Source organism: Portunus trituberculatus, chromosome 19 (genome assembly GCF_017591435.1).
Source record: "Portunus trituberculatus isolate SZX2019 chromosome 19, ASM1759143v1, whole genome shotgun sequence".
Lineage (NCBI taxonomy): Eukaryota > Metazoa > Arthropoda > Malacostraca > Decapoda > Portunidae > Portunus > Portunus trituberculatus.
This window is the reverse complement of record NC_059273.1, coordinates 3,032,501-3,047,500: the sequence shown is the minus strand read 5'-3', so window position 1 is coordinate 3,047,500 and position 15,000 is coordinate 3,032,501. Positions and strand designations below refer to the sequence as shown.

At 43.9% G+C, this 15,000-nt stretch overlaps 1 protein-coding gene across 1 annotated transcript; it reads right to left on the bottom strand.

The window, feature by feature from the left end:
• Positions 1–339: 339 nt before the first annotated feature.
• LOC123506219 (phenoloxidase-activating factor 2-like) lies at positions 340–4,035 on the bottom strand. The gene is made up of 7 exons (XM_045258142.1): positions 3,893–4,035; positions 2,628–3,040; positions 2,222–2,409; positions 1,798–1,940; positions 1,264–1,558; positions 945–1,148; positions 340–731 (listed from the first exon to the last, which is right to left on the bottom strand). The coding sequence occupies exons 2-7, from the start codon at positions 3,031–3,033 to the stop codon at positions 558–560; spliced, it is 1,410 nt and encodes a 469-aa protein (XP_045114077.1). The 5' UTR covers positions 3,034–3,040; positions 3,893–4,035; the 3' UTR covers positions 340–557.
• Positions 4,036–15,000: the final 10,965 nt, after the last annotated feature.

The window sequence follows — 15,000 nt, the reverse complement described above, 5'->3', positions numbered from 1 at the left end:
ATTGGGTGTTACTGTGGAACACGCAGAAGCACACTCCAATATTAGAAGGAAGGATGACAAAAAAGTACATAAGGGATGGCCTCTAGATGATGAAATAGTTATGAAATAAACCTTGTATAAAAGAAAAAATGCAATTTTTAAAAGATTTGGGACTTTCTTTGCTAGAAATAACCACACACCACAAGAAACAGACACTGAGTTCAGAGAGAACAAGAGAAATCAATATTTTTATTTAGCACCAGAAGTTCGAGTCATTCCAGAGGGGGAAAAAAAAGACGCACGTCACGTGATGTCACACTGAAAGTGATGAGTCAAAAACTGTGCATTCAAATACATATAATTTGTATCATTCTTTATTATTTACCATAAGCCCTTCCTTCCATATGCCCATTCTTCATGTGTAGACTCAGGAGACACTGACAAATTAAACACACCTCGATCTATGAAGACGGATGAGTCACGTACTGTACGCACACTTCACAGGATGTCTTGGCGAGCTGGGCGCGAGATGGAGATGGCCGCCACACACCAACACACCTCCGCCTTGTGTTAACTGTTCAGGCAAGCGGCGAACGTATGTCAAGCAATGGCTGTGATGCTTGGTCTTCTCGCGAGGTTCCAAACTTTTCGTTGAGGACTGCGTCTATCCACAGCCCCGCCTTGAACACATTTGAGTACGCTCCCGGCAATCCCAGGCGCCCACACTCGATGCCCCAAGCCACCACGCCAATCTGCAAGTAAGCACAGCAAGGGTAGTTTTCCACAAAAAATAAGTCGAAATGGGCAACTTACACGCTGTGTCGCTCCATGAAGGAAAATACAACACATGCAATATGACAGTAAGAATGATACAAACGTGTACACCCGAGCACGCGCACTGCATGAAAAGCCGGGTACAACATCTATTGGGAAAGGAGCATGATGGACGGAGGGACGCGTCTCACCTGCACGTAGCGGGAGGGGTCGTCTCGCAAGGGACACACCAGCGGTGAGCCGCCATCCCCCGTGCAGGAATCCTGGCCTTCCTTCTGTCCCCCGGCACACAGGAAAGAGTCGTGCAGCAAGAAGCCTGGCCCCAGCCGCGTCTCCTGCAGCGCCGCCTGGCAGACGTCGTGCTGCACCAGCGGCATCTCCACGGCTTTCATCACCTGCGGGCACAGACACAAACACAACAAATTAGCTACAAGACCTGCTTCCCAGGACGCCATGTTGCTCCCTCATACTGCCACTCCCGCCCTCACGTCCGCATGCTGACTGACTCACCCTCTCAAACCTCTTCGAATGGAAATTCTTCTTGCCCCAGCCGGACACGATGCAGTTGTCGGGGAGGTAATCTTGTTCGCTGACAGGCAGGCAGATGGTGCTGACGGTGGGGCCGAGGACCGCTGGCTGCTTCAGAACCAGCGCCACCAGGTCGTAGTAGTGGTAGGGGTCGTCGCTGTAGCCAGGGTGGACCAGCACCTCGGCCACTTCGATCTCCTGGTAAGGGATCGGCTCCGTCTTGCTCGCCAAGTTCCAGTCGCCGAGGCGAACCAAGATCTTATCGGCTGTTAAGTTTCTGTTACAGAGAACAACACCATTAAACTGGCAGTCTACTTTTTACTTCAGCTGGACACTTTGTTATAAGAGAGAGAGAGAGAGAGAGAGAGAGAGAGAGAGAGAGAGAGAGAGAGAGAGAGAGAGAGAGAGAGAGAGAGAGAGAGAGAGAGAGAGAAACGTTAGTAACAGTTCCCCCACCTCTCTCTCTCTCTCTCTCTCTCTCTCTCTCTCTCTCTCTCTCTCTCTTTCCACACTTACCTGAAATTATGGGCCACAGAGAGGACAAGCTGCGGATGGACAAGAGACCCCCCAGAGAAGAAGAGAGGTTTATGATTGTCGCGAGAAAGAACTGAGGTGATGGCAACGGTCCAAGGAAACTCCCCGAACTGCGTCTGCTGGTCCTGCAGTGGGAGAGAGAGAGACTGAGGCGTGGCGGGGAAGAGGGGTGAAGAAGAACGCAAAGGATAGGATAAGTAAAAGCATGGAAGAGGAAGAAAGGATGAATGGAAAGATGGATTTATCAAAAGAAGAAAGGAAAAATGAAGAAAGGAAGAATGAAAAAGATTAGGAGTTATTGAGAAAAGATGAAAAGGAAGAAAATGAAAAAGTGAAAGAATCAATGCAGAAAAGGAAAGAAGGAAGAAAAGAAAGAGAGAATAAACAGAAACAAAAAAGAACTTACCTGAAAACCCAAGAAGGTGTTTCCGATGCCTAGAAGGTTCCTCTGGCCACAGGAGAGGGAGTCGGGGTTCTTGATGGGGGGTTGGGCGTCTGCGTCTATGTCATGGCAGCACACCAGCTCAGGGGCGCCGCATCCTACATTGCTTCGCAAGTCCAGCACGATGGAGGTGGAGGAGTCCCCAGTTACTTCTGCAAGAACAGTAAACGTGATCCTACTCGTGTGTTTGTTTCATATGTCAAGGTCAAAGAATTCTTGCTTTGTTTAATTTTTGGAATGCAGTTTTGTAATCAGAAGTCTCTCTCTCTCTCTCTCTCTCTCTCTCTCTCTCTCTCTCTCTCTCTCTCTCTCTCTCTCTCTCTCTCTCTCTCTCTCTCTCTCTCTCTCTCTCTCTCTCTCTCTCTCTCACCTGTGCCCTTTTCTTCGTCTCTGCACTGCCAGTGCGGCGCGCACGTGCAAGGTGAAGCATGCACGTCGTGGTTAACAGGTGGACGTGGATCGGGGACTGGGACTGGAACTAGGTCTGGGACTGGGACTGGGACTGGGTCTGGGACTGGTGTTGGGTCTGGGACTGGTGGTGATCTTTGAAATAGATGGGCGGTGACGTCAGGAGTGGTGGGACAGTCCGCTGGGGCGTCGTCCACAGAAGCGGTGAGGATGCACAGAAGACTTTCATTATCGATACTTAGCATTTTCGGCTCTTCCTGCTCCCCCAGGGGAAGGAGGGCAGCCGGGGAGTCTAGCTGAGGCAAGGCTATCCCCTTCGCCACCACCACCATGAGAAGCAGTGGCCACAGTCTCCTCACTGCTGACATGTTTGATCTGCAGGGAAAAGTTTCCTTAACATAAGAACATACGGGAAGCTGCAAGAACCCATCAGGCTTACACTTGGCACTCCCTGTATTGAACCTACCTACCTTCACCTCTCATCACCATGCATACATTTGAAGGATATTGCTTCACACCTCCCTAGTACCAACAGCCACATTACTGAGACCACTCCATTCATGCACCACTCTGTTTGGAAAGTAATTCTTTTCTCTTTAAATTTCTTTCCTGTCTTACCCACAACTGCATCCATACCGATACGCCAGCCTACCCTCTTCCACACACACACACACACACACACACACACACACACACACACACACACACACACACACACACACACACACACACACACACACACACACACGAGAAAGGAGTCTAGGAATGAGAAGAGAACGTTAGACGATTATAAGAATTGACTCAGTTGCAAGGAAGAGGTGACAAGAAAGTGGGAGCAGGAGCGACTACCTGTGAATATACTGGGGTGAAAAAGATAAAGAGTAATGGTATAAGGAACTGAAAAAAAAAATGGAGAGGTAGAGTAAAGGAGAGAGTGGAGGCTGGAGGGAGTAAGAGTGAGCATGAGGATGTAATGTTATCGGAGGAGCACAAGTAAGATGAAGACAACCACCACCACCGCCACCTCCATCTTTCACCAAGTCTTTTCTTCAAGGACAAACGCTTTCCTTACTTCACTTCGTACAAACAACGGCTTCTACTCACTACTGAAGTAATGGGGACGAGGAGAACTCAACTAACGAAGAAAGAGCGAGAGAAGAAATGGACACTTCCTTCCCTGGCAAACTGCAAAATACAACTGCCTGCTCCGCCACTCTGAGTACATACCCCGGTCCACTCTTCCCCCACTCCTTGACTTTATAAGACAGGTAAGGTTGCCAGCATGTCCCTGCCCCACAGGACGAACCACAAGGGAGGGAGCAGAGGGAGAAAAGACAGAGCAAAGGCGCCAGGACTTGGAGGCTGCATGCATCTTGTCTATCCAAGAATTATTGGTTATATTTGACTGCACCAAGCATAATAATAAATCAATTACAACTTGTCAGCCATTTTAATCTTGCATGGTTACAGAGGGGTGATGTCATGGCGCGAGGTAGCACGGAGAGTCAAGGGAGAGATGGAAGATAAGATGTAAGTTGCAATAGGTTTATAAAAAAAAAAAGCTGAGTATAATGTACGAACGGGCACGGAAGACTAACAAAGGAGGAAAGAATTGTCAGTTGCGCATTCCACACTGCACTGTTGTTTCTAAGCTCTCACGAAGACGATTAGATAGGAAGAAATTATCAGTCGAGTTCTCATTTTTTCACATAGAATTATTAAGTTTATTAACCAGAGAAAAGAAAGATTCTTATTGTTTTCCCTTATCTATTTTGTAAAATGTCTCTCTCTCTCTCTCTCTCTCTCTCTCTCTCTCTCTCAGGTAGGCCTTGAACGTTCCTTAAAGGTATGCATCACCACCAGCATCACTACCAGCATAACAACGTAGTAGTAGTAGTAGTAGTAGCAATAACGCCATTCTCTACCACACGTTTCCTTATTCCCTCTTTTCCCGAATCCTCCTTCCTTTCCTTAACCTTCCATAACTTTTCCCTACAACACCGACACTGCCTCCCTCCCTCCCCCTCCGTCTTCCTTCATCCTTCCCGCCTGCCTCGTTTCCATCACCGTTTTACGAGCCGCCAAACACAACACGGCTCCACACGCGGCCGCAGAGGACAGGGCAGAGAACCGGAAGGCTAAAAATGTTGTTCATCAAAGGGCATCGCCAACAGACGTGTCAGTAATATGGAAATTGACTACTGAAGGACGCCACACCAAATGGAAACACGAGGCCTCCAGTATTTATGGTGGTGGTGATGGTGGTGGTGGTGGTGGTGGTGGTGGTGGTGAAGGTGATGGTGATAATGGTGATTTTTTTTTAATATTGGTGATACTATTACTACTTCTATTCCCACTACTACTTCTACTACTGCTACTGCTACTGCTACTGCTACTACTACTGCTACTACTACTGCTACTACTACCACTACTACTTAATTGTCTTCTTTTTCATCTTCCTTCTCTTTCTATTTCTTTTCCTCGGTCCCTTCATCTTCCTTGTCTTCTTTCTTCTCCTCTTCCTTTTCCATTGTCTTTATCTTGCTCCACTTTTCCTCCTTTTTTGTCTTCCTCCTCCTCCATTTATTCATTCCCGTTACACATTATGATTTTCCTCTTTTCCTCTTTCTGATTTTTTTTCCTTCCTCTCCTTTTCCTCTTCCTTCTCTCATCATGCACTCTCCACTCTCTTCACGCGACTTTACTTCATCTCCTTCATCTCTTCCACCTTCCCCATCACTAATTCTCCACCTCTTCTTCCTCCACAGCGTCTTCCACTTCTTCCTCCACCTCCTATTCCACTTGCCTACTCCTCCTCTCCATTTATAGACCCATTCCGTTCCTAACTCCACTTTTATTTAATTTCCTTTAATTATCTTTCCTTTTCGTCATTCACATCATCATCAGAGAGAGAGAGAGAGAGAGAGAGAGAGAGAGAGAGAGAGAGAGAGAGAGAGAGAGAAAAAAAAAAGGGGGGGGGAGAGCAGCTGGCGTGGCGTATCATTCATTACGTTAATCGGAGAAGCGCCTCTGAAGAGAAACCACCACCTCCTCCTCCTCCTCCTCCTCCTCCTCCTCCTCCTCCTGTCAATCCTCCATTCCTACCTTCCCTCCTCGTCCTTTGTCAAGATCTTCCTATACCACGCTTCTCTCTAACCTCATTCCCTGCCTCCTATTCCTTCTCCTCTTCGTCCTCCTCTTCCTCCTCTTCCTTCCCGTCCTCCTCTTCCCATTTATCGTTAACCTAATAAAAAACATAGTACACGTTATTCGCAAATAAAGAAGTTGAGACACTTCCACCTTTGTTATTCCATGACACAATTATAATTAAAAAACCAAGACACTCTGTTTGGAATAACGTTTGATAATAGCATGACATTTAAACCCCATATATCAAATTTGCTACTTGAATTATCTAGAGTTGTATTCCTTCTGTGTTTAGTTAGAGATGCCATGCCATCATATGTACGAAAAAAAAAAAAAATAATAATGCTCATGTTTTACCTCACTTTTATCACTGTACATCTATATTATGGAAAACCCACCCAACACATTTGCTTCCTCTTTTTAGACTTCAGAAAAAAATCATCAGGATTATAACAAACAGTGATTTCTTTGCTCACACACAATTCCTCTTCATGGAAACAAATATTTTGAATTCATTTGATACTAACAAATTACAAATTAGGATGTACATGTATAAACATCATAATGCATATATTAATACAACCTGACAAACACAACACCAGCACCCGGACTAACTTTGGCATCCCACTACGTACACAATACATCATTTTCCAACTTTGTGTGTCTTACTCCTGCCCTGAGGTGTACAACGCAGTCCCACAGGATAACAAATGACGACTCTCTTTAGTATCCTTTAAAAATCAATAAAATAAAGAAAACACATCATTACTTAATATTCTATACACCCTCTTAAGCTCACTGTTACTATCATCCTTCTTACCCTCATTATCATTATTATATATTTTTTCCACACATATGTAGGCAAATCTTCATATAATTACTAATTGCCACCTTTCTACCGTTGGCATATTGGGGAAATAACTGATTGGTGTTTGTATTATATATATATGTATACGTATGTATGTATGTATGTATGTATGTATGTGTGTGCAGCCCTCCCGCCGCCACGCCCACGCCCCCATGCCATCCCGCCAGTGAGCGCCTTCACCCCACTCCCCTAACCTAACCTCGTGTAGAGTAATCAATGCGCTTCAATGAACCACCGTGCATGACCTCGTGACCTCGTGACCTCTGACCCAGCCTTGCCTGTGTATTAGATATTAAATCGATGAGGGAATATATCAAGTAAATGAAATAAAAGATAAAACAAGATAAAATGTAAATAATAAAATATAAAATACACTAAGAATAAATTAATACAATGCACTAAAATAGAAAATTAATAAAATATCAAATATAATAAAATAAGGAAACATAGAATAAACATATAAGTAAATCGAATAAATAAAATTGAAAATATATAATGCAGAAAAATATCATATAATAGAAAATGGAATAGAAAGGAAATACAATAAGAAAATAAAAGCGAAAATAGATATAATTTATGATAAAACAAAAAGAACAGAACATTGAATGCAGATAAATAGATAAAAGTAATACGTGTCGTGTTAATGAAAATATATAAATAAGTCAGTAAATATGTGTGTATATATAAAGCAACAATTAAATCGTAAACAGAACCACGACCTCTTACCTCGGCCAGCGAAAATAGATAGAAGTAATAATATAAAGATTGAATAAATAAAAACAGTAACAAAAGAAAGATAAAAAGAAATAGAGAAAATGAACAAAAGAAATCATCAGCGACCATAATAAAAAGGGAAGAAATTAAAACCAAAATACGATAATGAAATATGAAAGTATTCTCACCGTATCAGTAATTTTAGAACATAGCTGGAATAGAAAGCTGAATTATTGACTTTCACGACACATCATCTTGTACGCGAGAAAAATAAGTGGTCTTCTATAACAATAAAACAAGTACCAGTATGATTTTTTGCAGCGTCTGTGAACTTCCATATATTATCCCTTCAAAGTAATAACGCGTGCTGCAGAATATTTATTGCTTATTACACTCAATACTCAATCATAGCGTCTGTTAAAAGGAACCAGTTCTTCGCCACGGTGAGTGATGAGATTGTCTTCGCCATCAAAGAGAATATGCTGATTCTACTTCTAATCCTGTTTAATGGTGAAGTATTGGACGCACTGTAAACAATTATCAATGGTATGCTAGTGGTCTCTCTCACTAAAGCGCCAAAGGATCTTGAACATGTGGATTCGATTTGGCGTAATGGTTCCTAAATGCCAATACCAAGATCCTTCAACACGGGATCGATGTTGGTTTCACAGCCTTCAAGAGGATTCTAGGTCCATAATCGCACGTACTGATGGGGCTCGTAGTGTTAGTGGTGCTAAAATGAATGTTCTGCACAATAATGTTGGTACGGCAGTTACAAGTTCATTCTTCTCTGATAAATTTGTCCTCCTAAAAATTGCTTTTGAAAAATTGCAGTCCATACGTAATTCATTTTGATCCAGGTGGGGAGGCAGCCCACTCACCTGACAAATCTGATCCGATTTGAGCTGACAGTGTCGGATGTCCAAGATACACACACACACACACACACACACACACACACACACACACACACACACACACACACACACACACACACACACACATGGATGCCTCAGTGGTGGTGTCTCGGAATTCTCGTTTCTCTCTATCCTGAGCAGTATTACAGGGTGTGATTTTGTTCCCCTTCTGTCTACGACTTGAACTGGTGAGATGAGTTTCATTTCAATATCCGCTGTTGTTATGACTGTCACTTGAGACTTTTCCCTCAAACAAAAACACAAGGAGTCTTGTAAAGAAAAGCACCACCAAGGAGTCCTTCACTGTTTTATTCCTCTGAGTATGTATTAATTCGACGTGCCTCACTTTCCTCACCAAAGCAGCAGGAGGAAGGAACAAGCAGTGAGCAGCGTGAGGGAGGCAAGTCTGCGTGGATCCTGATCATTTGCCCTCACAACCACAAACACTGCAAACTTTTATTTCAAGGCGCTAGTGACTGATGAGAAATTATGCCAGTCACCATTACCGTGTCTCTGTGAATATAGATGAAGTAAAAGCGAAATAGAGAAGGTCGGCGATGACGTTTACTGGCAAGGTGGAGCTTTGTGCGTTGAGAAATGAACTCCACCGCCACGCCGCGCCGCCTTGCTCCTGCCGCTCACTGATTGACGGATGAAAGTAGTGAAGCTGATGGTGGTGATGATCCTGATGATACACGATGAGGTGATGATATTTGTTGTTATTGTTGTGGTTGTTGTTGTTGTTGTTGTTGTTGTTGTTGTTGTTGTTGTTGTTGTTAACGTAAAGAAAAATATCGCATCGCTTGTGGGGAGGAAATGGTCAAAGCTACGGTGAGTCTTGGAACACGTGGCAGTGCTGAGGCGTTATCAAGTACCACCTTGTTGGCAGCCTTCTCAGTGCTCAAACGCAACGACACTGAGAAAGCCCTCACGTGTCCAGGTACAGCAACCCTCTCTCTCTCTCTCTCTCTCTCTCTCTCTCTCTCTCTCTCTCTCTCTCTTCGCCGGATATCTACCGGTTTGAAAGATTTCTCCGAATTTTTTCACGAGCCACGTACTTCAAGTGGCCCGCTTCCCTTCATGACTCTCTCTCTCTCTCTCTCTCTTTAAAAAGTGAGGTGAAATTGAGCAACAAAGAACTATTCATGTCAAACTCCGCGCGAAATACAAATGAAGTGAGTGGATTTTTTTTTGTACCAGAGTAGGCCTAAGGAACACTCACACACACACAAACACACACACACACACACACACACACACACACACACACACACACACACACACACACACACACTCGTCACGCTTAAGGGACAGACCAGCAGATCGTTTTGTTTCTTGTCCTCCGTGGCGAATGTGGGAAGAAATACCTCTCTCTCTCTCTCTCTCTCTCTCTCTCTCTCTCTCTCTCTCTCTCTTTCTTGATTTGAAAAAAAAATATTGACAACAAAGGATAAATATCAAGAGAGAGAGAGAGAGAGAGAGAGAGAGAGAGAGAGAGAGAGAGAGAGAGAGAGAGAGAGAGAGAGAGAGAAACAGGTGCAGGTCAAATCCTCGGAGGTCAAGGATCGTTAACTTAACCCAAGAGGAAAACTGACACTCACTCTCTCTCTCTCTCTCTCTCTCTCTCTCTCTCTCTCTCTCTCTCTCTCTCTCTCTCTCTCTCTCTCTCTCTCCGCAAACACCATCCCCTCTTTTCCCTCTGTCCCTGGCAACCTACTCCCCTCCCCCCTCTCCCTTCATTCTCTTTCCTTAACCACAGGGTCAAGAAGAGGGGAAAGGAGGGGAAATGAGGGAAAAGGAGGGGAAAGAAAGAGAGAAAATGAGACGAAAATTGAGAAGAGAGGAAAAATGGGAGGAAAAGTGAGAGAAGAGAGAGAGGGAAAATGAGAGGAAAATGAGAGGAGAGAGAAGGAGATTGAGAGGAAAAATGTGAGGAGAGAGGGAAAGTGAGAGAGAAATGAGAGGAGAGAGGGGAAAAATGAGAGGATGAAGGAGAGAATAGGTAAAAAAAAAAAAATAGGATAGAAATGAACAAGTGAAAGAAAGTTGTGTGTGTGTGTGTGTGTGTGTGTGTGTGTGTGTGTGTGTGTGTGTGTGTGTGTGTGTGTGTGTGTGTGTGTGTGTGTGTGTGTGTGTGTGCGTGGGTGTGTATGTGCGCGCGGTCAAGGTCACACCACTGACAGATTTACTACAAGTCAAGTTAATTTGTCCTTCCAAGAAAACCATCCGTATACCTGTCAAGGGGAGCTCTCTCTCTCTCTCTCTCTCTCTCTCTCTTTCTCTGAATGTGAAAAATGAGAGAAAAAAAAACTGAAGCATCATTCCTTTTCAATCACTTCTATGGAGAGAGAGAGAGAGAGAGAGAGAGAGAGAGAGAGAGAGAGAGAGAGAGAGAGAGAAAGAGAAATGTGCTATGTATCCATTTCTCGTTATGCTTATCTATATATACATAACTTTCTCTTCACTCTCACTCTCTCTCTCTCTCTCTCTCTCTCTCTCTCTCTCTCTCTCTCAATACAGCCTTTTCACTGGACATAATCCCCTTTAATATGCAAATACGAGCCGTGATTCAGGGGGTCTCTCACAAGTCCTGAGTGGTCCTTATTTGCATACTGTATTGGGAGAGCGGTTGCCTCTCAGCCAGGTAAGGGGCTCACCCACCTGCTCTACAATGGACTACAAGGGTCCACCAGGTGCCTAATGGGTCGGTAATAGCAGGTACGTAACTTTGAATTATATAAGTAACAGGTGAAAAATTAAGTTGTGAATTTTGGTGGCTGTGGTGTTCCAATTTGATGATTTTTTGATAATTTTGTACTGTCTCTCTCTCTCTCTCTCTCTGGACGTCTAGGTGAAAAGAGAGTTAAGATGAAGCAAGGAAGGAGGAAGGGAAGATGAGAGGGAGGGAAGGAGAGGGAGGGAGAGAGGGATGATGTATAGTTTTGTATTAAGCCAATTCAGCAGATCCAGCGAGGGTCATCGATACACACACACACACACACACACACACACACACACACACACACACACACACACACACACACACACACACACACACACACATTATTATCTATAGTTGCCATTAGTTTTCACAGCATCCAGGTTCTCATCACCACCATCACCACCACCACCATCACAATCATCACCATCAGTTTTTATGAAGCCACACTAGAACAAACTCTTCTACAAGCTTCTCTTCCCACTTCTCTCAATCTGTTCGTCTATTCTCGTCTATTCCAGGCCACGAACTCCAATTTGCTGCTACACGAGTATTTTTCTTCAGTTACAATGTCTTAATATTTGATTTGGTGTTGTATTCCCTGAAATAGTTATGTAGCTTTAAGAAGACATAATTAACCATCTATTGTGTGTTTTTTCAGTGTCCTTTCAATGTTAAGAAATGAATGACCACAGCAATAAAAAGGGTTCCAACGCTTTATCCTCTAATTAGTACTATTGTCAAAGGCCATAGGGATTATATCAGCCTGAATCTCAAGAAATGCTTCGTTTTAGTGATGCTGAATCCTTGTCGAGCGATCAATACAATCATAACACTCTTGGAAACCTTCAAAATTAGTCGAGATGAAAGACTGGAAATGTTAGAAAATACAGACCATTAGTTCATCCCTCCCATTATTTCACCTCGATGCTCTTACCTTCCCCTTCCCTAATGTACTAATAGGTTCTAAGACACTTATCCTTAATCTTAGAATAACCCTTTTGAGTACACTTTCTGGCGACTAACACCTTCAGATCTTGTTATATTTTGATGCCCTAAGCTGATCCTCTTACATTCACAGACAAGTAAATAACAACAAATAATATAAGCACAGGTAAATGAAGCAACTTAAACGAAAAAAAAGAAATCATGACAGCGATGTATCTGCAGTAACGAGAATGCTGACCACGCCTCTTCCGTGTGTGGCAGAGTGGGTCCATCGTCCCGTGCCTGTGTGGGAGCAGCGCAAAGCATGTCAGAGGGAAAGTCCAGCCTCCGTCCAGACATTCAGCCTTCACTCTAATCACTAACTGCTGAAATTGAGGCTAATGGCGCATGTAGGTATTTTTCTTTTCCCTCTTACTAGTCCCCCAAAAACGTTTACCTTTTTCTCCCTCTCTCTCTCTTTTTCTTCCCCTCTTACTATCCTCAACACTCCTTACCTTCTCTCTCTCTCTCTCTCTCTCTTTCTTGAAATGACTGTCATAAATTCAAATAATAATAATCACTATTTATACTTTCTCTCCTTTTATTCATTCCATTTCCTCCTCCTTTTTTCTCGTCTTTCTCATTTTTTTATCCGCCTTATTTCTTCTTCTCCTCCTCCTTTCTCCTCCTCCTCCTCCTCCTCCTCCTCCTCCTCCTCCTCCTCCTCCTCCTCCTCCTCTTCTTCTTCCTCCTTCAAACACAAATTTATTTCCATGATTTCTACCCCATTATCCAAAGTTATCTCCACTTCACCCTCTCTCTCTCTCTCTCTCCAACGACCCTTCCTTTCCCTTCCCTCTCACCCACTCCGCCCACTGACCGCCCATTACGTGTTATTGTGGGCGGGCCGCGAGAGAGAGAGAGAGAGAGAGAGAGAGAGAGAGAGAGAGAGAGAGAGAGAGAGAGAGAGAGAGAGAGAGAGAGAGAGAGAGAGAGAGAGAGAGAGAGAGAGAGAGAGAGAGAGAGAGAGAGAGAGAGAGAGAGAGAGAGAGAGACCTGTATCTATTCTAACATTTTACGAAGGAGAAACATGAAAACAAAACAATAAAAGGGAAAATAGAAGAAGAATAAGGAAAAGAAATACATAATGAAAATCTGATAAGAAGGAGAAGCGGAAGGGAAAGAAAATGTAAAGAGGAAAAAAAATAAAACCAAATAATAAGAAACGAAGGAAAAAAGTAAAGGAAAAAAGAGAGAGAGAGAGAGAGAGAGAGAGAGAGAGAGAGAGAGAGAGAGAGAGAGAGAGAGAGAGAGAGAGAGAGAGAGAGAGAGAGAGAGAGAGAGAGAGAGAGAGAGAGAGAGAGAGAGAGAGAGAGAGAGAGAGAGAGAGAGAGAGAGAGAGAGAGAGAGACGGACAAAAGGATAAGAAGTGGCAGGTAGTATAGGAGTAGAGAAAGGAGAATAAAAGAAAGAAAAAAAAAAAGAACAAATGACAAGAGGAAACGGAAGAAGAACATAAAGAAAGATAAAAAATGCATAGAAAAGAGAGAGAGAGAGAGAGAGAGAGAGAGAGAGAGAGAGAGAGAGAGAGAGAGAGAGAGAGAGAGAGAGATATGCCTAGGAAAATAAACTGGAGGAGGAAAAAAAACGACGAGAATGGACAGATGGGTGAGAGGAAAAAAAATAGGAGAGTGAGAGAGGGAGAGCGAGAGAGGGGGAGAGAGGGAGAGGGAGAGAGAGAGGGAGAGGGGAGAGCAAGATCTTAATGACATCTAATTAACGTAGGGCGTGTGTGGAATGTCATTCGGGAGAGGGGGAGAGAAGAGAGGGGAGAGGGGAGAGGGGAGAGGGAGAGGAAAGAGGGGAGGAAGAGGGAGAAGGATGAACTGTAAGAGGGAGGAGGAAAATTAGGGAAAAATATGTAAGATACACAAGAGAGTTTAGAGAAAATTGAATTTATTAGGAGGAGGAGGAGGAAGAGGAGGAGAAGGAAGAGAAAGAGAAGGAGGAAAAGGAGAAGGAGAAGGAGGAGAAGGAGGAGAAGGAGGACGAAGAACAGGAATTTAGAAACAAAACTGTAGAATATAGTGCGCTCTCTCTCTCTCTCTCTCTCTCTCTCTCTCTCTCTCTCTCTCTCTCTCTCTCTCTAGTGTTTATCTGTTGACTCTAAGGTGAGAAGACTCCGTTACGCAAACACACACACACACACACACACACACACACACACACACACACACACACACACACACACACACACGAGGAACGTTAAAAAAGGCAGAAAGGTACTGGCGGGGGAGGAGAGGAGGAATGAGTAACATATGGGGTGAGAGAGAGAGAGAGAGAGAGAGAGAGAGAGAGAGAGAGAGAGAGAGAGAGAGAGAGAGAGAGAGAGAGAGAGAGAGAGAGAGAGAGAGAGAGAGAGAGAGAGAGAGAGAGAGAGAGAGAGAGAGAGAGAGAGAGAGATCTTTATATTAATTTATACAGATTTTTTTCATACACACACACACACACACACACACACACACACACGATGATGACTAGTATAATTTAAGAATATCGGGAGCGTAAACGTGTGTGTGTGTGTGTGTGTGTGTGTGTGTGTGTGTGTGTGTGTGTGTGTGTGTGTGTGTGTGTGTGTGTGTGTGTGTGTGTGTGTGTGTGTGTGTGTGTGTGTGTGTGTGTGTGTGTGTGTATTTGATCACACACACACACACACACACACACACACACTATTATTTCCTCTTCACTTCTCTATTTCGCCATTTATCTTTTAACCATTCCTTTGCCCAGCCCCCTCCTCCTCCTCCTCCTCCTCCTCCTCCTCCTCCTCCTCCTCCTCCTCCTCTTCCTGCTCTTCGTCTTCTTCCTACAAAAATTCTTATCATCGTTGGATCGTGAGAGACAATCAGGAGGCCTACGATTTTTTTTTAAGGAGGAGGAGGAGGAGGAGGAGGAGGAGAAGAAAATATGTTTGCCTAATTTCTCTCCTTTCACTTCTTCATCTCTTCCTTTTCTTCTTCCTCTTTTATTTCTTTCTCCTTTT